Source organism: Podarcis erhardii (assembly GCF_964252035.2).
Source record: "Podarcis erhardii genome assembly, chromosome: 6".
NCBI classification, from domain to species: domain Eukaryota; kingdom Metazoa; phylum Chordata; class Lepidosauria; order Squamata; family Lacertidae; genus Podarcis; species Podarcis erhardii.
The window spans coordinates 48895981-48919964 of record NC_138510.1 but is presented as its reverse complement, the minus strand read 5'-3'; the positions used below and the strand labels follow the sequence as shown (position 1 = coordinate 48919964).

At 44.7% G+C, this 23984-nt stretch overlaps 1 protein-coding gene across 1 annotated transcript in view; it reads right to left on the bottom strand.

The window, feature by feature from the left end:
• The window catches only part of CPNE5 (copine 5), a 129562-nt gene that overhangs the window by 71716 nt on the left and 33862 nt on the right, over positions 1-23984 (bottom strand). Inside the window, exons 3-5 of the mRNA XM_081866438.1 lie at positions 9998-10154; positions 8182-8221; positions 6057-6133 (exon numbers count right to left, since the gene is read on the bottom strand). Of these exons, the coding sequence (XP_081722564.1) occupies positions 6057-6133; positions 8182-8221; positions 9998-10154 (274 nt within the window). The remainder of the gene's footprint in view (positions 1-6056; positions 6134-8181; positions 8222-9997; positions 10155-23984) is intronic.

Here is a 23984-nt window from a genome sequence, read left to right as displayed (position 1 = left end):
CATACACCAAAATTTATTATGTTTTATTGTGTTGTTATGTGTGCTGGAAGCTGCCCAGGGAGCAGGGGTAACCCAGCCAGGTGGGTTTACAAATTATTATTATTATTATTAGCTGGCCCCCTGGGTCTGTGGATTAATAATAGCAAACGCTTCATTCTGTGTTCCATTATCACTTTCACTGAAGCAACTCTCTAACTTAGTAGGCTGCAAACAGATGTTCAAAACACAGAGGCCAATTACGTTCTGTCTCCCAGGAGTTGGCTGTTCCCAGGCCACCCTCTCCTTCGTACTATTAGCACCAAATCACAGACTAGGAGATGAAAAGGCAAAGTGCTGTGTCAGCAGCTCCTGCATCTTCTGTCAAAAATATGCCTGGTACCTGGAGGGAGAGGGGGGAGGAGACACACGCCAAAACATGGGTTCTGTAGCTGTGCTGGAAAGGCCTGCTCACACCTCCTGGAGATCCAAGCAGAACGAAGATTGTGCTGATGTAGAGGTACATCTTCTGCTCCCCTCTGTGTTTGTTATTAAATCAGTGCAGTTGCTGGTTTGCTGTGAGCTCCCTGACAACTCGCCGGCTCTGCCTGTTGCGGTCCAATCAGTCTGTCCACGCTAAACACAAAATGATTCTGCACTGTGGCCTAGGAAGGGTTGCTGTTTTCATGGAGGATAAGATTATATTTTACATGTCTAAATACTAATTGATAAGGAACATGAGCAGAGCATGTGATCATGTCCTGCTTGGGGGGCTTCCCATAGCATACCCTCCAATATGGCGTGGCCCAAATCTGGGACACCATCTTCCAGGTCTGAAATCCTGTGTGAGTCACACGGTACACTTGTGTTTTGGGGCACTGCATGAGATCGCATACCCAGCAAATGCTTTTTTCAGGGCAAGATCTCAGCCTGAAACTGTGCGAGAACAAGGGGTCCAAAATGGCTTCCGTACTCTAGCAGGGGGAAATGGGATGTTCCTGTTTTTTCGGGGCAGTTGACGGGTATGTCATAAGGATTTGGTTGGCCATTGTGGGAGCAGAATGCTTGCCCAGATAGGCCTGTGGCTTGATCCAGCAAGGCTCTTCTTACGTTGCTCACCTGTTTACCTTATACATTTCGTTTATTAGAGTGCATCCACAAGTTGCACAATGCTTGGAGCCTTTAGCAGCCATAAGTTAAAGTCGGTCAGTGCTGATTCCAGTTTGCCTCCAGGAGCTGAGCTAGCTTTGTTCATGCTGATATCAATACCTTATGCAAGGAATGAAGGATGCATAGCTGTCAACTTTTCCCTTTTCTTGCAAGGAACCCAATTCAGAATAACGGAATTTCCCTTTAAAAATGGGAAACGTTGACAGCTATGGGAGGGTGTGGTCTTCCATCCTCTAATACAAATTGATGTTTTCATCTCTGGTGTCCTCAGGCAAGTCACAGGCTTGGATCCTAATAAACAGAAGTGTAAGTCTATTTTGAAGGGCTGTCAGGAGACAGTCCTCTTTCAAAGGTGTCCTCTGTTTGCTTTAAAGATAAAGAACCATAAAAATGGAGAGCAGGAAGTCCCTTGGAATTGCACGTTAGCAGTCTGCGCAGGCTGTCACAGCAGTCACAGGTGTCCTTCCTATTATGTCAAGATGTATTTATTGTAATTATTTCTAAATTTGCATCTATATGCATAAATTACCATATTGAGTTTTATGCATATTAGTATCTTATTTTGTCTTCTTTTTTGGGTGATGCAAATCCTCTTTACTACCTTATTTTCTCCCCACCACTGAAAAACATCGCAGGGGAGTTGGCGAATCCCCTTGAACAGTGTGGAAAGAGCCACAGGAGGCTACTGGGAAAGGAGGAGGTGGAGTCATAAGTTTGGTGTGGGCACCTTGCACAACTTTCCCAACAGACATTTCAGGAAGTGCAGTATTTTTGTGGGGTGGGGAGATAAAGTCCTTTCCCCACACAGTTCTTTCTGCTGACAGGTCTCAGGATCCAAGTCACTATGCCCTAGTCTTTATTCCCCTGCCTATAGAATGGGAATAACAATGACCTATATTACAGGGTTCCCATGAGGCAGAAACAAATGAGAATTGAGAGTGCATTTTTTTACACATCAGAAGAGCAGTGCAAGGATTAAATAATGATTTGGAAATCTGCTTCCCTTTATTGTTTCTTTATATCCAGTCAGGGTCAGCACTTTGTACCTGCTGCTTCTCTAAGGAGAAAGCATGGGGTTCTGACTTATTTCCAGCAGTAATGATAATTAATTCCACAGTGGGTTTCCATAATGCCCCCCACCCACTAGGAAGGACTGCCTTGCTCCTTGCAGTCACTCTCCCGTGGTGCTTTTGAATTAAAAAGCAGCTTCTCAAAAGATAGAAAAAGTGAATCTTTTTCTCCCACTGTATGAATCTTCATTTCCAATTATGTCTGGCAATTGGAAGTGGTCCCTTAGCTAAGGTTGCCATATTTTTAAAAGTAAAATTCCTGACACCCACAAAGTTGCTGGATTTTTTTTTTTTTAGGAGACCACCAAAATTGTTGAGCTTTTCTTTAGAAACCCACCAAAATTGTTGAGTTTTTTTTTTAGTTTTGGGGAGACCTCCCCCCCCAAGTAATTTCAAGCTTTTGGAGCTGCCATACATCCGGGTTTTCCCTGACATTTTGCCAGTTCGGCAAAATCCCCGTCTGAAAACCAGGACATATCAGGAATTTTCCTGACCCATGGCAAGCCTACCCTTTGCACCTGCTGCCTTCCTGGAGCTCTGGAGGGAATGGAAAACTACACGTTTATGACTGTATTGTCAGAGTTCTGCACTCCCAACAGTTGCTTCCCGTTGTGAGTTCAGAAGGGAGGGTCAACTGCAGGACACAGTCTGTATCCCCATGCTTTTCCTAAAAAACAGCAGGGCTTATCCAACATAAGATTTTGCTAGGCTGATATCTTGAAAGTTTTCCTAAACCTGCTTTGGCACTGGTGGAGGAAGGGGGGTGCAGTAGGTGCAGTCCACCTGAGGTGTCATCCCTGAGGGGGGCGGTGACACTGCCGCCCCGCCCCCATGGGCAGCTAGCCCCGCCCCCAGGTGCATAGCATGTACGCTACTCTGGGTGCCGAACCAGCTAGCTCCGCCTCTGTGCTTTGGCCAACCTAGTGTCCTCTAGCTGTTTTGGACTATCACTCCCATCTGCCCCAAACCAGCTTCCCCATGCAGAATGGGCTTGATGAGAGCTGCAGTCCAAAAACTTCTGGAGGGCAACAGGTTGGCATTCTAAAATTTAAAAGCTCCTACTGCTAGAAGGAAAAATGCCATTGAGGGAGAAGACTGGTCGGGGGCGGGGGGAGTCGGAAGCTGAAGGGCATAGTGAGCTGGGAGAGTCTGTGGCAGAGAGGTCCAGAATCAGAGGCAGAAGCAGGAAAGGAGAGGCCAAGAGGCAGAGATAAGTCAGGCTGGTGAGGAGTCATGAGTGTCTCCCACTCCTGTTACGACAGCAGTGGCGCAGCTAGCTGCTTGGGTGCCTGAGGCGGTGCACATGCCCTGGGGGCAGGATGAGTTGTGCATGGGGGCAGGACGAGCCAGGCAGGATGCTCTTGGTGGAGCCTGTGAGGAGTCCACTTCCCCCTCTCAGCCACCCTCCAGCTGAGGGGGAGGCAGCGGGCTGACGTGAGCCCCATGCTGCCTTTTTGAATGGCACAGTGGCTGTAGGAGTCCACCTGCCTCCTCTCCCTCAGCTGCAGGGCAGCTGAGGTTGAGGCGGCGGGTGGACATGAGCTCCATGCCGCCCAAAAAGGTGGCACAGTGGCTGGTGCCTGAGCCACCACATCACTCCCAAGAGAGATGCATGGCTTGGGCGCATTGCAGGCCCCACAGCAAGTGCCGCCCCTTGAGTAAGTGGCGCCCAGTGCGCCTCGCCCCCTCTAGCTACCCTGCTGTTAGACAGGCTTTGCTGCCCCCTGGTCTTCCAGAACCAGAAGAGGCATGAAAGGGCAGAGGAGAGGTTGGCTTTACATAGGCACTGTCTCTGATTGCTTGGGGGAAACCCTGGGGCGGCAAGGACTTTCAGTCTTGGCAACTAATCCATAGGGTCAAACTTACTGGGGATGAGCTGCAGTGTTCATTGGGCCAGATACTCTGCTAAGTCCGTGCAGATCATGTTCTTGCTAATAAAGAGTTAACTCCAACTTGAACAGTGCAATATACTGCCAGCTTGCTTCTGTCAATTGGCCAGCAAAGGGGGGGGGGGAGAGATAACTATGTGGCCCATTGGGTAGATCCACTTCCCTACCCATGCTTTAGTGCTCAAAACATCATATCCTTACTTCTTTATTTACTATAGTTACAGGCCACCCCATAGCCATAATGGCTGCTATAGAAGAATTCACGGTTAAAAGCAACTCAAGCCCAGACAATTAATCCAAAATGTAACACAAGAGAAGAATCAGCAGGGCAATGAAAACAGAGCATCAAAATAAGCAAAACAGAACAGCAAAAAGGGTTTGCTTAGTGTCAAACTAGATGGGACTTTACACATATTTTTAAGCAGTTGGCTTAAGACTAGCCATGTTTCAAAAAGCAGCCCTGGGACCCCGATACAAAATGGGATCATGGCACAGCTGCTATTGATTGTTTTTGAAACAATATCCTACTTTATTAAATGACTATGTACAAATCACAGTTTCCTGTGTCTGGAAAAAATGGGAAACTGCAGCTTGCTTCAAATCACGAGCAGAAGTTTCCATTTTTCTCTTTCATAAAATCTAAGGAGAGGGCATAAGCCTGAGACTGGCCACAGTGTATCATCCTAAAATGGGTTCAGCATTACTTTTGAAAGAGATAGATGGCATGTTAAAAATGAAAAATAAAAATAAATAAATGTAGGGCTGGAGGTAGTTGGAAATGCATTGGTTTACAGAATCTGCACCGAAAGTAATTTTGAGAAACTGGAGAATGGAACCAAAAATAATAACCTGAAATTCAATAAAGACATATGTAAAAGCATTATACCCAGGGAGGAGGGAGGAATCCTCAAAAATTATATTTGTTTTTCTAGAAATATGAAAGAAAACTAACCAAGATAGGCATTTCCAATACAAGCTAATGCAGATTGCAAATTAAATAAGAGGCAGATGCCACTGTGGGATGCATTGATGAGTCCAGAGAGTAGAAAGAAATGTGATAAATGATGCGGATTATATATATTAGCCAAGAGAAAAGTTTCAAGGAGCTGGATGTTATCTGCAGCACACATATACATATATTCAAGTTTATTGGAGAAAAATATATATTTAGCATTCCTAGCTCTCCATTCCCCTGCCTCCACATCAACATATTTGCTCAAAAATATTGTTGATTTCAGTGGAACTGATTTCCTAGTAAATGTGTTTAGCATTTAAGACACTGCGCGAAACCAAACATTAGATGTCTCCCTCTGTAAATGCTAGCAGAACTTATGTCATGTGGTTATGATTTCCAGAGGAGTAGCATAATGGCATTAGCTGTCACAGACTAAAGCCCACTTCTTCAGATGCATGAGGTGAAATCTAAAGGCTCATTCTCAGCACCCTCACCTGTAATTCCCAGGAGTCTTTGGGGGGAGCCGTGACTATTAAACCGCTACAGAACTAATATGGAGTGCATATATGTGCATGATTTTCTCTTGTGCTTTCATTTAATTTGACTGGGCAAGAACACCTTGGCTGCAGGCTGCATCATGCATTAGCAGCAACGCTAGCCCACATTTTTATCTACTCAACTATGAATCAGTCAGGAAACCTGTACAGTGGCCTTCAGTAGCCTGGTGCTCTCCAGATGTTTAGGACTACAACTCCCATCAGCCATTGCTGTGCTGGCTGGAGCAGATGGGAGTTGTGGTCCAAAACATCCTGTAGGAACCAGGTAGACAAAGGTTACACCAAAGGATCTCAAATAGGAATAAGACTTGTGTGATTTCATCCTCTATTGGTTTGTAATGGCTAAAGCTTTCTGCCTAACTTTATAACTTTGCAGACAAACAACACCAACAACAACAACCCATCAGGCCCCCAGCAGATGTAGGGAGTGAGCACTCACATCAATGGCTTCTCCAAGCGGCTTCCTGATGACCCAACAATCTCACCCAGTGTGCAGAATGTCTGGCCAAGGAAATCCTGATGAAGGAAATCAATATAATCATTATGAAACAGCACAGGTCCATTGGAGCTATTTCCCTCTGTCCAGGGATCCCTGGAAACTGAAGGTGAGAAGATGGCCTGGTAAAACCTTTATCTATTCATGGAAGAATCCAGTCAACAAATTCAACATTCCTGTGGGGATTTCTTCATTTCAGTTAAATATGGAAGAAAAAGACCATGCACATCAATATTTCCTGCCTGATACAATATATCAATATATATTTGCAAGAGGAAGAGCTGACTTGTTTTTTTTAAGGATGGTTCAATTTCCCCAAAGCTGCAGGAGAATTAAATCAGCCCTTCAGCCAAGCCGCATGGCTCCTTGCAAGAGACGTTACTGGAGCAACGGGAAACTGAACTAAGAGGAAGTGGCCTCCTTACCACACCGATAATCCCTGAACTGGGCCCACGGCATGCTACTCTAATCCTACAACACAGGAGAGGCAGCTGTTTCAGATCTAGTCCAAGGAGGGCGGGATACCAGTGCCAGAGTCTGGGTCTGATTGGCTTCTATCCATGCACACAGATGGGTGCATGTCCTACTTGGTCCTGCTTTGCAGTGAAGTTGAGATTAATTTGGCTGTCCTGCCTTCAACAACTCCAGGTTGTACTGGTAAAACAGAGGCTGGAGGAGACAGATGGTAGGCTGGCCAGGAGTTTTTGTCTGACATAGCTCCTCAAAGCTACTTTGCCTGCTTATTCCAGGACTTTTGCTTCTGCTTGATTTCCATCCTCTATGAATCTCTGCTTTGGGCCTGCCCTGAATTCCTTCCCAGTCTTGACTCTGTGTCTGCCCCTTGGAAGCATCCATGCCTTGTGCATGGCTTTGACCCCAATCTGCTTCTGCCCTGAACCTGCTGGACCAGATCTGGCCAAGGTTAACTGGGTCTCGTGGCACTAGAGTCATTGTGACTTACCAGAAGGGAGAAGTGGTGGGGAGATGGATGCAGTGCTCCACTAGGGTACCAACTCTCTGCAGCTTCATAGCTCTGCCTCCCAGTAAGACACAGCGATGCCAGTGCCAGGAGACCAGATTAGCACTGCCCCTCCTCACTGGTTGCTCCTGGCCCTATATGGTCCCTTGCCTATTAGGGTGGCCATATGCAACAGAGGACAATGGTCCTATTTTCAATAGCTGTGTGTCACATTTTTGCACATCTATTTTCTCAAACAGAGGCACCAGTATCTGCTGAAATTTCCTCTTCTGACCAGTTATTAAAAGGTACAATAATCCTGCCCGCCTTTTCACGTGGTCACCTTACTTCTATGGGCAACAGAAAAACAGTAAGTAAATAATGTTCTGGGATGATGGAAGTTGTAGTCCAGCCACATCTGGAGGTCTAGAGTCCCCCCACCCCACCCCACCCATTCCCTGATGTAGGGAAATTAGAGATAGAAGAACTGGAGGATGAATCAACAGAACAAGTAAAGGAACCTTAAACTAAATGAGGAAAAGGAAACGATAACCAGCTAAAAGAAATTAAAAGCAGAGAAGTTATTATCATAATCATGCATGCAGACAAGATAAGGGAGGTGTCGGAATACTAAACAGAAACCGAAGCTGGGAACAGGGAAGACTGATTAAAAAGAGAATTGCAATAATCCAACAAGGACAAAAAGAAAGAGAGAATGAACCAAAGTATAGACAGAATCAGCAGAAAGAAAAGACTGGATTTTAACTGGGTTTTACAACATAGGGGAGGGACCATTGTACAAAGCACATTATGATTTGCATGCAGATAGTCCAGGGTTAAATCCCTGGCATCTCTGGTTAAGAAATGTTCTGCTAGCAAAGGACGGGGAATACGACCTCTGCCTGAAACTGAGGTGAGCTGCTGCCAGTCAGAATGGGCAATATTGGGCTAGACAGGCAAATATTCTGATGCAGGATAGGACAGTTTTCTATATTCCTACCAATGGAATTGTAAGGGGGGGGGGGAGGAAGACAAGGATGAATGGGTAAATATCTCAGAATGGATGTGAAAGGATCACATGAAGAAGCAGAGAATGTGCCCTTAACTTACGTGTTTTGACAGGTCCGGGCTCTTGGAGTCCACATCATAGCTGCACAGAAAGAGAAGCAGAAACCATATGTCACATTCCAGCCATGTCCTGCCCTGGCATTTTGTACTTTGCAAAGCCTATGCAGCAAATGAGAGCATGGCAGCTAGGAGACTGCAACATCTGTGGAGAAGGAAACAGCTGCAATGGTTTTTAAGGCCAGGCAAGCAAACCCACTACTTTCCTTATATGGGTTCGTATGCTTTGCATCTTGAGAGCGGACTTGAACTGTCTCCTTTATCCATTACTTAAAGCAACCTGCCGTTTCCTAACCTGTGGCCCTCCATATATTTTGGACATGTGTTCCCATTAGCCCTAACCAGCAGGTCCGTGTTGGCCGGGACTGATGGGAGTTGTAGTACAAAACCTCTGGAGGGCCCCCAGTTGTGGAAGGCTGTGTTAAAGCGACAGTGGGGATTTGCAGGAGTAGCTGCCAGAGAGGGAAGAGTTAACCCTCCCCACCCTCTGTCCGACCAGGAGCTGTCCAAAAACCCTTGCTTCCCTCTCCTCCCAACATAACAACTAGGTTTTAAAACACCTAAAAGGCCTATTGGGAGTTTTCTTTCCCAAGCCTAACTGTCCTGCAGAGTTGTTGATACAGGACAAACAATTATTTGGATAGTATCTGTTCTGTGCTGGAGAATGGTTTGTATGGGATAAAATGGCAAAGAATAATTATGAGGAAGAAATTTGTGTCAGCATGACTTTCTGCTCCTCAAGGGTTTTTTCCCATGCCAAGGGCCTTTGGCAACATTGCTCAATAAAGTACAGTTCTCCTAAATAAGGAGGAACTTTGGAGAAGCCAATTTCAGGGCAGAACAGTGTAAGAATTCCAAAGGAGAACTGACAAAGCCTGGCTCGATAAGGCAATAATCCTGAGATTAATTGGAATTATTGCTGCCCTTGAAGCTCTGAATAAAAAGAAGTCTGTTGAATTTCAATGCATTTGGGGCTCCTTTCTGTCTGTGCAAATCCTAGCAAGGGAAATGCGCATGCTTTCTCTTTCCAATATTGTCTCACCAAGCCATCGGATGTTACCCAACCAGACACGTTATTGATAGGCATTGGGCCTCTCCAGACTGCCTGCCTGCCTGCTTTTTTGTAGGTGTACAGTGGTACCTTGGGTTACATACGCTTCAGGTTACAGACTCTGCTAACCCAGAAATAGTACCTCGAGTTAAGAACTTTACTTCAGGATGAGAACAGAAATTGTGCTCCAGCGGCGCGGCAGCAGCAGGAGGCCCCATTAGCTAAAGTGGTGCTTCAGGTTAAAAACAGTTTCAGGTTAAGTATGGACCTCTGGAACGAATTAAGTACTTAACCCGAGGTACCAATGTATTCTTCAATGTGTCGTTGACACAGTACTAGTGGATCAGTGTGTGGATTTACACTGGGCCATCCACACATCAGTCCGTTCTATTCATTGTTCTGTGGTGCTTCCCCAGTGTCGCTACTGTATTGCCATCTGGAGAAGCACTCTTGCGCTATAGCAAAGCAACAATGAGAGTGTGCGGAATATACTAGAACATTTGTGGTGTAAGAAATTGCAGCATTTCAGCAGGGACCAGCACTGACTAGAAATAAAGCAATATGTCTACCCAAAAACATTTGCAGGCTCAAATGGCATTGAAGGCGGGATCGCATATAACTGCCCCGATGCCATAATGAGCACAAATTGTCATGAATGCACCATAAAAAGGACACATGGAGGGGCCATTGAAATTCTCTTTGCACCTTCTCCTCGCCCACACTCAGAATGCCCCGAGTGATGTCACTCACAGATCAAAACGTAAATTCTGCTTCTCTTCAAAAAAGTAATCGAGGATGAACTTGCGCACGAAGTCAGGGTTCAAGGTGTTGTCAATGACTTCGGTCCTGCCAAACTGCGAAGGGAAGGAAGACAAATGAGATACAGTGGTACCTTGGGTTACAAACACTTTGGGTTACAAACTCCACTAACCCAGAAGTAGTACCTCAGGTTAAGAACTTTACCTCAGGATGAGTACAGAAATCGCGTGCTGGTGGTGTGGCAGCAGCGGGAGGCCCCATTAGCTAAAGTGGTAGCTCAAGTTAAGAATGGTTTCAGGTTAAGAATGGACCTCCGGAACGAATTATGTGCGTAACCAGAGGTACCACTGTACAATGATGCATACAGTGGCAGGCGGAAGCCCCCAACCTCATATATATGGTGCTGAGGCCTGAGTTGTTAGCGACTGACCAGAAAATGGGCTTGTGGAGAGTCGCTTCATTCAAACTTCAACCCAATATGTGGTAGGGTCATGAGGAAAAGTACTGAAAATGAACCTGCCAATATCAGAATGACTTTATATAGAAAGCATGAGGCAGGCAGTCTGGTAGTTACATTATTTATTGTTACATTTATATTTCACCTTTCCTCCAAGGAGCTCAAGGCACATGGTTCTTTCCCTCCCCATTTTATCCTTACAACAACCCTGTGAGGAAGGTTAGGTTCAGAGATGGTGGCTTGCCCAAGCTTCATGGCTGTGTGGAGATTTGAACCCTGGTCTCCCAGGCCCTAGTCCAACACTCTAACTGCTGCAGCGCACTGGGAATGGTCAGAGATTAGGTGCAAACTAGTTGTGTGTTGCAGCAGCTGATGCACATGGTGCATCCTATGTAACTCAGCCTACTAAATAGACACTGCTGAAGGATATGGGAATGGTTTGACCTTTCCAGAGATAGAGAAGGGTGTGTGCGAAAAGAAAATGTTCAAACTGAGGAAATGCAACAGCGAAAACAGAAAGGGGGTGGACAAGAGTCAGTGTAAAGACAGGAACCTCTTAGATCTGAAACTGCCAATTTCTTGTTTGCATTGTAAGTATGGTAGCAAAGGGCAGCTGTCTTTGCACAAAGCTAGCCTAGCAAGAGTTCATAAAGGCTGTGTGATTAAGTCTCTCTAGGTGCATCAATTAAACGGATGTTAATTATACGTCATCAGTCCTCAGGGGGTCACAGAATAGCGGGGTGGACTTACGGAGCCTTCCTGTCTGCTAACAATTAATATCTTTAGGGGATAAATTAATCCTATGACACAATCATGGTTCTCTCTCTCTCTCTCTCTCTCTCTTCCAAATGGCAATGGGTGGCTTCTGATGGGAGATACTTCCAAGACCATGGAGAAAGGAATCTGCCCTTGAAAAAATTCAACTTTCGGCTGTTGTACAACCTGAGAGGTAGGAGAGCCCTGTTGTCCCTTGTGAACTGAAGGACAGAAAGGTAAAGATCTAGAGCCCCAGGACCTGATCATCTCTGTAAGAGTGCTGACTTTGTCAGCTGACCACTTGATGGAACTCATTTCAATTGCTGTTTGTAAAGCAACAAAGCACAGACTGGAACAAACCTAGGAACCTTGGCAGTTGCCTTATATCAAGTCAGACCATTGGTCCACCTAGCTCAGCACTGTCTACACTAACTGGCGGTCACTCTCCAGGGTATCAGGCAGACACCTATCTCAGCCCTACCTGCAGATGCTGAGGACTGAACATAGGATCTTCTGCATGCGCTTTGCCATGACTGTGAGTTTGCACTGGTGTGGTAGAAGCACTGTGGGTTCAGTCTCTTTCCCAACATGTATATGCCATGCATGGGGAAGAGCCATGGCTTGGTGATAGAGCATCTGCAGGAGGTCGCAGGTTCAATCCCCAGCATCTCCCAGTAGGGCAGGGAGAGAGATTCCTTCCTGAAACCCAGGAAAGCTACTGCCAGTCAGTGTAAACAATAATGAAGTCAATGGACCTGTGGTCTGATCTGGTACAAGGCAGCTTCCTGTGATCCTACATATTTTAAGAGCAGAGAATAAAAGGGAAGTATTCTTAACAGGACTGTAGTTGTGAAAGAACAGCTCACTGAAACTCCTGTAGGGAACCAAGGCTTCTAGATTTCCCCATATCTCTGCCTTAGAGATCATAAGATACCCAAAACGGTTGGGTGATTTAATTCATCTTCTTTTGCAAAGGCCTTTAGAGACAAGCAACACATCAGACCGCTAGAAATTTGTCAGATTTGTCAGAAGCTGGACAGCATCAAGAGTGTTACTTCATTTCACTTTCACAGCAGCTATGAGAAAGATTAGGATAAGAGAAAGTGATTTGGCCAAGGTCACTCAGTGAGATCCCTGGTGGAGCAGGGATTTAGATCCAGGGATCCCCTTATCCCATCACTTTCACTATGACAACATTTAAAGAGGATGGTTCAGTTGTGAACTGATATTTTTTTTAATGTGATCTGTTGCATGAAAGACAAGTGCCAGAAAGGTGTTGATATTGGAGTGTTCCACTTCCTGGCTTAATCCACATTGAAAAGGCTACCCAGAAAATTGTGGACTGCTCAACTCAGCACATTGTTAGGGTGTGTCATTTAGCTCTCCAGCCATCCCACCCCTCTATTAAATCAATTCATAACAGCTTTCTCATTTCAGGCTCTGTCTCACAATGGCTGTGTGAAGCCACCTGCAGACTCATTTTTTTGTCTTTCATGAGAAAGAGAAAACAAACCCAACAGGGGGAAATATCTCATTGAGGCACTTGGACTTATTTGAGCTCTGCAAATTTTTTTATTTTATTTTAAAAAAATAATATTTATTACTTTTAAAACTTACAAAAAAGAAAAAGAAGAAAAAAGACAAAAAGAAGAAAAAAAACAAGGGAAAAAACAATACAATACAATTTATACACAATACAAAACACAGCATTGACACATTGACCTAAACAAAACAAAACAAAAACAATTTAAAAACATGAAGTATGATGAAGCTCTGCAAATTAGACTGATCTCAGTTACAGTGATAATAACACTAAGCTGATCATGGGAAAACCAAGCTCCCACTATTATTATTATTATTATTATTATTATTATTATTATTATTATTATTTCACCTTTCTTCTTCTACATGTTTTAAATTATAAACTAGGTAGCAGTAGTCTCTGTGCATACTTTGTACAGTGACTAGTGAGTTTAGGTGATCAGAACTACTAATGACATTGCTATTACATACCCTCCAACATTTCTCCGATGAAAATAGGGACGCCCCATACATAACAGTAATTTTACTATTTATACCCCACACATCTGACTGGGTTGCCCCAGTCACTCTGGGCAGCTTCCAACATATATAAAGACAAAATAAAACATTAAACATCAAAAAAACTTCCCTATACAGCAGGCTTCCTCAACCTCAGCCCTCCAGATGTTTTTGGCCTACAACTCCCATGATCCCTAGCTAGCAGGACCAGTGGTCAGGGATGATGGGAATTGTAGTCTCAAAACATCTGGCAGACCGAGGTTGAGGACGCCTGCTACAGGATTGCCTTCAGACGACTCAGGGGGCCGGATAACTCCATACCCTCCAACATCTCTCCAATGAAAATAGGGACATCCTAAGAAAAAGTGGGACATTTGGGGATCAAATCAGAAACCGGGATGGCTTCTCTAAATCAGTGACGTCCCTGGAAAATAAGAACACATGGAGGGTATTTCATTATTCTTAAGAAATACAGGCCTCTGCCCCAATCTTAAATCATCATTCCAAAATTTAAGCTTGCCCGTATCATTATTCCTTAGTTGCAATGGAAACATGGCAGGCCTTGCTTGCATTTTTCTGTGTATGATACTCAAGAATTAGGATGACGAGGGGATAATCGGCAAGAGGATTAATATGCAAACATCTCAGCAATAGGCCAGAGGGGGGAAAGCTTTAAAGTCCTGTTTTATTCTTACGGTTCATTTCTTTCACTCTCTTTCTGTAAGGCAAAGTGTGAAATTTAGGCTAAAAAGTGACTCTAATGATAAGAAAGAGATTACATGATACAGTGAGAATCCTGTGGAAGTCAGTCTTATTATGGCAAAGGAAAAAAGGAAACTAGGAAAACACACATTTCTGACTGTGAATTTCTCTTGCCCAAGGACTCCCATTCCTCAACCTCAGCTTGCAGCAGAGGTAAACAGGGTCAACACAGAGCATTGCTTCCCCAGAGGGAGCGCCTGCCCTGCTCTGCCCTGGATAAAAAGAATCATGGTGAGCAGAGCAAAGGCCAACATCTCTGATCGTGAAAAGTTGCACTTTCCTTCCATCTCATCACCACAAGGTTTAGCATAAATAAATCCATGCTTGCCTATTCAAAATATTTACGCTTTGTTGACTGAAGAAGGAGCTAAGCACAATATATAATTAAAACTAATTCCCATATAGTTGGTACGCTTGCCAGGCAGAGGTGGTGAACGGAACCTCTTTGTCTGAGTCACTCTCAGGATGCATCTGTTATGTTAACCAGGGAGACGGACAGATGCCAGAGCTTAAAATAATAATGTGGAATAATTCTCGCAATTTGCCCAGAGGGCCACCTCGTCACAGGCTGAGCATCTGCTCTTTTTCAGAAAGCAGAGACATGAAGGTGTTTTCAAGCTGAACGTTTCTTAATGCCATTTTTTAAAAAAGGAATTCAGGAGAGATTCAGGAATTGCACTATTGGCAAAGCTACTTGGAGAAATAAGAAGATAAGACAAGCCTGTTGGGTCAAGCCATCTAGTGCAGCACCCTGTTCTCACAGTGGCTGAACAGATGCTTGTGAGGAGTCTCCAAGCTGGACATGAGAGCAACAGCACTCTGCTCACCTGTGTTTCCCAGCAAGTGGTATTTAGAGGCAGGTAAAAGGTAATGAACCCCTGGACAGTTAAGTCCAGTCAAAGGCGATTATGGGGTTGTGGCGCTCATCTTGCTTTCAGGTTGAGGGAGCCGGCATTTGTCCACAGACAGTTTTCCAGGTCATATGGCCAGCATGACTAAACCGCTACTGGCGCACGGAGGACCGTGACAGAAGCCAGAGCGCATGGAAATGCCGTTTACTTTCCCGGCGCAGTGGTACCTATTTATCTACTTGCACTGGCATGCTTTCAAACTGCTAGGTTGGCAGGAGCTGGGACAGAGAAACGGGAGCTCACTCCATCGTGGGGATTTGAACCGCCAACCTTCTGATCAGCAAGCCCAAGAGGCTCAGTGGTTTAGACCACAGCGCCACCCACGTCCCTTGGTATTTAGAGGCATAGCACCTCTGACAGCACCAGCCAAGGAAGTTTTTTCACTTAAGGCAAAACAGAAAATGGCAGCCTCCCTACCTCCTCCTCCACTGCCACTGCCACTGCCCCCTCCACTGTTGTCTCTGCCTTAGGTGATTGGAAGTGGCACACCGAAGCCCAGGCAAGCTGAAGGAGGCTGAAGATGAGCAGGCAGCAGCAGAGGGGCAGTGGTGGAGGAGCAGGAGGAGGCAGGCGACAAGCGACAAACACAGGAGGCAGCAAGCAGCACACTCCTCAAGGCACAGATCTGCCACCCCTTCCAGCTGTCCCCAGCCTACCGCCTGAGGCAACTACCTCACTGTGCCAGCCCTGACAGCAGAGGTAGAGCATAAAGGTAAAGGTAAAGGTAAAGGTAAAGGGACCCCTGACCGTTAGGTCCAGTTGCGGCCGACTCTAGGGTTGCGGCACTCATCTCACTTTATTGGCCAGCATGACTAAGCCACTTCTGGCGAATCAGAACAGCGCACAGAAACGCCGTTTACCTTCCTGCCAGAGTGGTACCTATTTATCTACTTGCACTTGACGTGCTTTTGAACTGCTAGGTTGGCAGGACCAGGGATTGAGCAACAGGAGCTCACCCCGTCGCAGGGATTCGAACCGCTGACCTTCTGATCGGCAAGTCCTAGGCTCTGTGGTTTAACCCACAGCGCCACCCGCACCCCATGCTTAATTTCTTTACATGCAAGAAGGTTTTGGCAGGGGCCAGGGAGGAATCAGACATGCAGACCTTGTTGTCCAGCCTGAAGTGACATTACCGAAGATAAAGTTGATACTGCTACAGGTATAAATACAACTATTCATCGCTCTCATGCCTGAGCACTGAAAATCCTGTTCTTCCACCCCACCACACTTCTGAAACAAGATTGGGGAAGCACCCTTCCAAGTCTTTATTCATGAGCTAGAAAGAAACCAAAGTTTCCTGATGCTCCCTCTTGCACCCCATACCAACTTTCATGCTTGCAATCACAGAAGAGCAGAAAATATGCAGATACTATCCCAAATGACTGGTGATGCCAGAATCAGAGCTCTTTCTTTTTGAGTCCTGAGTGGCTGCTCTGACAGTTGAGCTGTTTCAACCCCTAGTCGGAGGCTCCAATTAAGCCAGCAACATTTGCTCAAGCACTGAACAGGACCAATTTCCTGCTTTATCCTCCACATCATCCCATGATGGTTACTGTCTTTTGCACATTTCCCCCCCATGCTTCTTTACTGCCTCCACTGGGAGGTGAGATGCGGATGATGGGTGGATAGGTAGGAGCTGGGGAATGCTAGCCTTGCAGCTGTACGGCAGTGGAGATATAATACAGGAGGCCAAAGATAGCCTCAGATATTATCTCCAGATATGGGGCAGTGCTTCAGGGAACAATTATCTGTGATGAGTGCCAGTATTAACCACCACTTCATTGTGCTAATTTGTGTCCATTGTGCAATAACACAGAATTCCATAAAATGTTCTGAGAAGCAGCAGATGAGTTGATAGGCATGGGGCCTGCTTTTAATAATTAAAGTCAACTCTGGACTTAAAAGTTATTTCACACCAAGGGGACTTTGAACCTCGACAGAATCGTGAAATGGACCAGGTCCCCATCTCAGGGGAGAAATCAAGACAGCTCAGTCTAAACAAGCAAACAAATTTCAACATCGTCCAATGGGACAATGTATATTTTATGACTCAAAAAGTGTAAGAGTGATCCCAAGGGAAATATCAGTAGGTACAAGATGGTTTTAATATGAGTTGTTTCCCATGCTTCAACTCACATGCTTTTGATTGGCTTATGCAGGCAGTAGAATCAAGAGGAAACTCTTTTTCTGGATGGTAGAACATTAGTTGGCATGTCAGGAGCCAGAAATCCAAATGTTCTCCTGCCATACACACACCCGAAGGCAGAAAACTAGTGTGGCAAAGAGAAGTCTAGTCTTTCCCCTAGTTTTCCTATGGCAGCAAACCTCCTCCCTGCAGGAAGCATCACGCTATAGCATTAATGGCCCCTCCAGGCTTGTGTTTTTTTGTGGGCACATCCTACAGCATGTCCCTGATGCAGTAATAGAGGATTAGTGATACATTCAACTGAGATTGCATTTAAAGGGAAGGCATACTTTCCAAAACAATGCAAGCGTTGAAAATACAGCCATCCTTTGAAATTCACACTTCTCTGAATTTTGCGGTGCAGTTATCCAACCAAGCAATATGTAGAAAAATGCGCATAAAGTGTCTATAAAAATGCATATACTAAGCGAAACATACAAAAAAATCATTATTTTAGGGGAAAATATGTCTATATCAGGCAAAATTGAGCATATTAGGAGAAATTTCCACTAAAATGCTAATGAATTTTAATGAAAACTAAAGAAAAAGAAATCACAAACTCAAACAAGCAAAGAAGAATTTTGCACCCCACACAAGTCATTACAGCAACACAGTCAAACATCTTCTCATGGGAAATTATACAAACTTCCAGGCAATTTTCCCACTCAGCCCCCTGCAGCTTCAGGAGAGAGAGAAAAAATACATCCATTAAAGAATACTTTCATGATTTAATTTTGTAATTTCTTATATATAAAAACTAAATAATTAAAGACATTTTCTAGTTTACTTGTCATTCTTCTCTTCTCTTTTCTTTTTTCCTTCAAGATGCATGAATGCCAAAGCTGCAGTCCTACCAGGGAATAAATCTCATTGAATTCAATGGGACTTACTTCTGAGTAGAAATCCATACACTTGCATTCTAAGTATCTATATAGAATGTTTCCTAGGTGCTCAAATCACTTTGAGCATGTCCCATCAGCAATCCTCCCAGCAATGCAGTAAAACAGGCCAATATTATTATCCTTATTACTGCTGGGTTGGAGGGGAGTGAGCCTTGAGAGGTGGTGACTTGCTGTGCCCACCCAGGGAATTCATGACTGCAGTGGGATTTACACCAATGACTTCTTGGCGCACAATTCACCCTGTTAATTACTACAGGAGCTATCGATAAGCCTCCCTCTCCTCACTTTCACAAACAACAGCCCATGGTGTTGATTCGGCAATTATCCAGCTCACAACGCTGATTTGGGTGATGCCAAATTCAGAGAGATGCCAGACCTATTCCTTTTTAGTTTGGGAATTTCCTTTTTAGTTTAGGAGCAATACCATGGACAGCATCACAAAGAGCAAATTTGGGCTCCCCATTTTACTACTTGCCCAATATTCTCTAAACAGAGCTCCTGATCCAAAGTACTAACAGTTAGGATTGAACAACTGCTTAGAAATCTGAGAATTCTCTTGATATTAATAAAACAAAACAAAAAACAAAACAAAACAAAACAAAACCTGACTGTCAGGCAGTGAAATGTTTGGCCAAGATTTGCAATGTTATCACAGCAAAATGAGCAACTTGCTCTGACAGCACGCACACACACACACGCACACACACACACCCTCCAGGATCTTTCTATTGCCAGACTGCAAAAGAAGGGATTGAGTGATCCTTCCTTTTTCCATCAAAGGCTCTATGGAAGGAATGGGAAGTTGTGGCTCCCTTGTGGAACTAGTAAGTTAACTAGGGTGGCTACAACTCCAAGAAAGAGAAAATGCATCAGCAAAACTGAGTACAAACGAGGATACAGATCTACATTCATTTCTATTCATAGGCACAAATTTAGAAGTAATGTTTTACTGAAAAAGAAAAACAATGCATTTCACCACAGAGGGGATAGTCTGTCCATTCCCAACAGCAAGGGCTGACAGACTGGCTGGCTGTGCTACCACACCCACTTGCATGCTTACTCCAGGGCAGCCTCAGCTCCTGGCAACCAGCACCCCCTGGCCAGCCCCAGAGGCACCATTCACCTGTGGAGCTTGTAGGCAGGGACACGAGAGGGCATCAGAGGAGGGAGGAAAGGAAGGAAGAGTGACACCCCTGGCCAAGGCACCCCAGGGTGCCATGGCACACTGGTTAAAAACCACTGCAGTAGACCTATGGTCCTCAACAGGACACTCATGGGTGCCGTGTTGCTTGGGGTCAGGTTTAGGCTAAAGACTAGACTGGTCTTTCCTTCTACTCTGGCCCCATCTGCACTACGTATTCAAAGTAGTATCATACCACTTTAAACAGTCAAGGCTTCCACCCCAAAATCCTGGGAACTGTAGTTTGTTAAAGGTGCTGAGAGTTGTAAGGAGACCCCTATTCCCCTCCCGGAGCTACCATTCCAAAAGTGCTTTAACAATCAATCCCTCTTCCCAGGTAGTTCCTGGGAAACAAATAAAACTTAATGTTGTAGTGCTCATATGGTCAAACCAGACTTTCCAAAACAGCGACTTTCTCTCCCCACTATACACTTTCACTGAATGGGGTCATGTAACACTTGCTCTCACATAAGTTCACTTCAGAGTGGATAGACTTTGAACAAAGCATCATAATCAACCAATTGATTCTAGTGTGCAATGGTGCACTTAATGTCCATCTGCTCTCAGCCCAGTATATGCTGGTAGTGGGGTAGAAGTCCCCTCAATAATTCAAAAATGATAGTCTCTCACACACCCTCTGTAATTCAAGCACTGACTCTGTGGAGAGGAATATACTTTCAGCAGCAGCCTGATGCAGTAACTGCTTTGGAATGTAAGTTTCAAGCACTGGTAGTGTGTTAAAGTGGCAATATATGATAAACAATAACTGTCTTTTACAGACCAGTGACACTCAAGTCTGGAGGAGTGGGATGGAATCCTCCAAATGCAAGTAAATATAAGAAAGAATGGGATTTTATCATTCCTTTTTTTTCCTTTTCCAAGTTTCCCTTTCCCTGGGGCGTCAAATTGAATGGGTATGAATTCTACGCTGAGACAATTAAACCAACTTAAAGCCTCCTACAATTAAACCAGTTTAGCAATATTTCCCATGTCTGCTCATTGATGTCATCCCACACTGCTTTATGCATATTCAAATGTTTGAATAATTATGTTCCACATTCAGGGGACTGCTGTGGAGAAGGCCTGTTCCCTTGTTTCTGCCCAGCATGCCTTAGTCAACACAGGCAGGAGGGCCTCTTCTCCAACTGAGCGCATGGGGTGGGCAGGAAAGCCAAATGGGAGATTGGATCTTCCAGTGTCCAGCAATAGTAAATTCTCCAAAAAAGACACACACCAACAGCCTATAGAGCATGGATCACCAAAGTGGCTCCCCCAGGTGTTGCTAGGACACCCATCATCCCTGATGGCTGGTTATGTTGGTCAGGACTAATGGCAGATGGAGCCAAACAACATCTGCAGGGCACCATGTTGCTACTCTTGCTATACCTCAATTCTCCCAAGATATCTCTGCACAAACCTCCCTGCACACAATCATGGCTCGTAGCACAGATACAAAGCTGCCCTGCCCTGAGGCCATCTGACCCCTTACTAAGCAGGCGCCCAGCGAGAGCTGAGAGGTTAATTGCCATGGAGAAACAACTGCCAAGCTCCTCTTACAACAGCAGCTCAGCCAGTAAGTATTGTGAGAATGTCCTATGAACCTTCCTTTAGCCCAACAAAAGTAGGTTCTGCAGTATTACAAATAAATGAGGATCTTGTTTGTATTGTAAATGCAGATAGGCAGGTCAGCGCTCTGCAGCTGCATTTTAAAGGATCCCTTTTTTACAGATGTGGCGGCTTTTGATACGGGGGTCCTACTGCCTGCCTGCAGATATGCGGAAGGGAATGTCCATGTGTGATAACTATCAGTGCTACTATACTAGGGAACAAACAAGGTTAGAATATCCTGAGCCATATTGCCAAGAACGTATCACAATATTGACTCCTCCTTGTATGTATACTTCTCATTTGTTTGTACGTAAATATTTGCATGTGTTGCTAGGTACACTCAATTAGGACTTGGCTGCCTAAAACTAATTGCTAGAATCTTCCTGCCAAGAATAATTGCTTTTTTTCCAAGAAATGACTTCTGCATATTGGCACCACAGCTATCCCTAGACGCTACACCACCCTGGGTAGGCAACTGTTGACTTCAGGCATCGGGCTAGATGGGATTCTGCTCCACAGCTTTATTTACCTGGTGATTTATGAGCTTTGGACCCAAGCAGCAGCTCCATAATGCCCGACCTCAGGCAGTCCTTGCATTGGCCCGCTGTAGCGTCTCCGTCTTTTTAGTGCACTGGATTAAGCTGAGGAAAGTCGCTTATTACAGAGAGGAGACTAAATGCAATTTGGTATATCCTGCAAGTTCTAAGCAAGCACCCATGAAGCTGACTGAGGGCAGGGTGGTTTTAGTGTGGCAATACCTTATTCACCCAATTGGACCAGCCTCCACTGCAATAGGCCCAGCATGCCCCTTAAATTTTTAGTTTTTCCTTCCCTTATCCTCTGATTCCCACCCCCCCATAGAGAAGCCTCTCTGAGGATTTTCCAGCTCAGCTGTACCTTTTGCTACATTTCTTTGAACTCTGTCTTTTCCCGCTGCTAGAGATATGCATTGTGGATTGCTGGCATAATTCTAATTTCTAGTTTTGGTTTCTCAAGACTGGACTGTCTTGTATAACTTCCTAAAAGCACACACACACACAGAGTAAATGACAAACCAAAACCACATTTGTTCATCCAACAGTCAACAATTAAAGTGCATATTAATGTAAAATGTACCTTCTTATTTTATAAGCATAAATATATCTCTGAATCATCCGCCTTAATCAAAATCTGAAAATGAAATTAAGCTTAACCATGTGTAATTTATTGCAATCTTCTCTAATGAAAGTTGTGATTATAAAAGATAACTGAGGGGGATATGAATGCTTTAAATTAGGATTAATTAGGTTTTTGTCAGCATTGTACAAAATTAGGACATGATTGCACATTCAACCTTCCGCAGGCAGAGTTACACATGAGGGGTGGGGTGGAGGGGGGGGGACTAGTATAAAGGTCAATGGATCTCTCCTTCTCCCCCCATCACTGGCCAGTCCTTGGCTGGACTCACACACAATGAGGCTCTCATTTTGATATAGATATATAGATATAATGTGTATGTATAAAGACACACATGACTGTGGATGTGTGTTTATTTGTGTATGTATATATGGGGCTGGGGTGGAGGGGGAGAGAGTGAGAGAGATGCATTTTATATAAATATATCAAAATAATCTCCTTATATGCACCCAAGATCTCAAGGTGATGCATATTGGGCCTTCTCGGTAGTGGCGCCTTCTCAGTAGTGGCGCCCGCCCTGTGGAACGCCCTCCCATCAGATGTCAAAGAGATAAAGAATTACCTGACGTTCAGAAGACATCTTAAGGCAGCCCTGTTCAGGGATGTTTTTAATATGTAATGCTGTATTGTTTTTAATACTGATTGGGAGCCGCCCAGAGTGGCTGGGGAAACTCAGCCAGATGGGCGGGGTATAAATAATAAATTATTATTATTATTATTATTATTATTATTGGGAATAAATAAGAAAATAATACAGAACTACATGAAATCAGAGACTAAAAGTGATTATATAAAAATAAAAGCAATTTAAAACCTCCAATCATCCTAATAATAATAATAATAATAATAATAATAATAATAATAAATTATTTATACCCCGCCCATCTGGCCGAGTCTCCCTAGCCACTCCCCAGCCAATCAAGTGTTAAAAACAGTACAGCGTTAAATATTAAAAACTTCCCTGAACAGATGTCTTTTAAAGATAGGAAATCTGCTTATTTCCTTCACATCTGAAGGGAGGGTGTTCCACAGGGTGGGCGCCACTACTGAGAAGGCCCTCTGCCTGGTTCCCTGTAACCTCACTTCTCGCAGTGAGGGAACCGCCAGAAGGCCCTCGGTGCTGGATCTTAGTGTCCGGGCTGAATGATGGGGGTGGAGATGCTCCTTCAGGTATACAGGACCGAGGCCATTTAGGGCTTTAAAGCTCAGCACCACCAATTTAAATTGCACTCGGAAACGTACTGGGAGCCAATGCAGATCTCTCAGAACCGGTGTTATGTGGTCCTGGCGGCCACTCCCAGTCACCAGTCTAGCTGCCGCATTCTGGATTAATTGCAAACATTAATATAATCAATCACCATTAAAACAACCGTCAGCAAAGCCAGCGAAGAGGATACAAATTAGCAACCAAATGCTTGACATTCAAAGTAAGTCTTGAGCTGGTGTCAACGAGATACCACTGAGGCCAGGTGGGCCTTCCTGGAAACAGCATCCCTTCAGTCTGGGGCTATTGCTGAAAAGGCCCCATCTCTTGTAATAGCCCCCCATACTTCTATAAGACGAGACCATACAAGGAGGGCCTCAGATGCTGACTTATGGGTCTGGTTAGGTTCATGCTGGAAGAGTTGTTTGTAAAGTACTGGGATCCTCAACCATATATGGCTTTATATGTTGAAAGCAGCACGTCATAGTGGGCCTGAAAACATACCAGAAGCCAGCGCAGCCAGAGTAGAATCATTGTTATATGATTGAACCCTCAGTCTGGCCACAAAACAACTGTCTGCAGCTGCAGTTTCCAAGCCATCTTCAAAGGCAGTCCCAAAAATAAGAGTAATCTAACCATGAGGATACCAGGGCATATACTACTAAAGACAGGTTACCAGCATCCAGATAAGGGCGCCTCCACTCCAGAGACCATAATGGATCCAGAAGTGTCCCCAAGCTATGAACCCCCTCCATCAATGGGAGTGAGACCCCACCCAGAGCTGGGAGAATGCCACT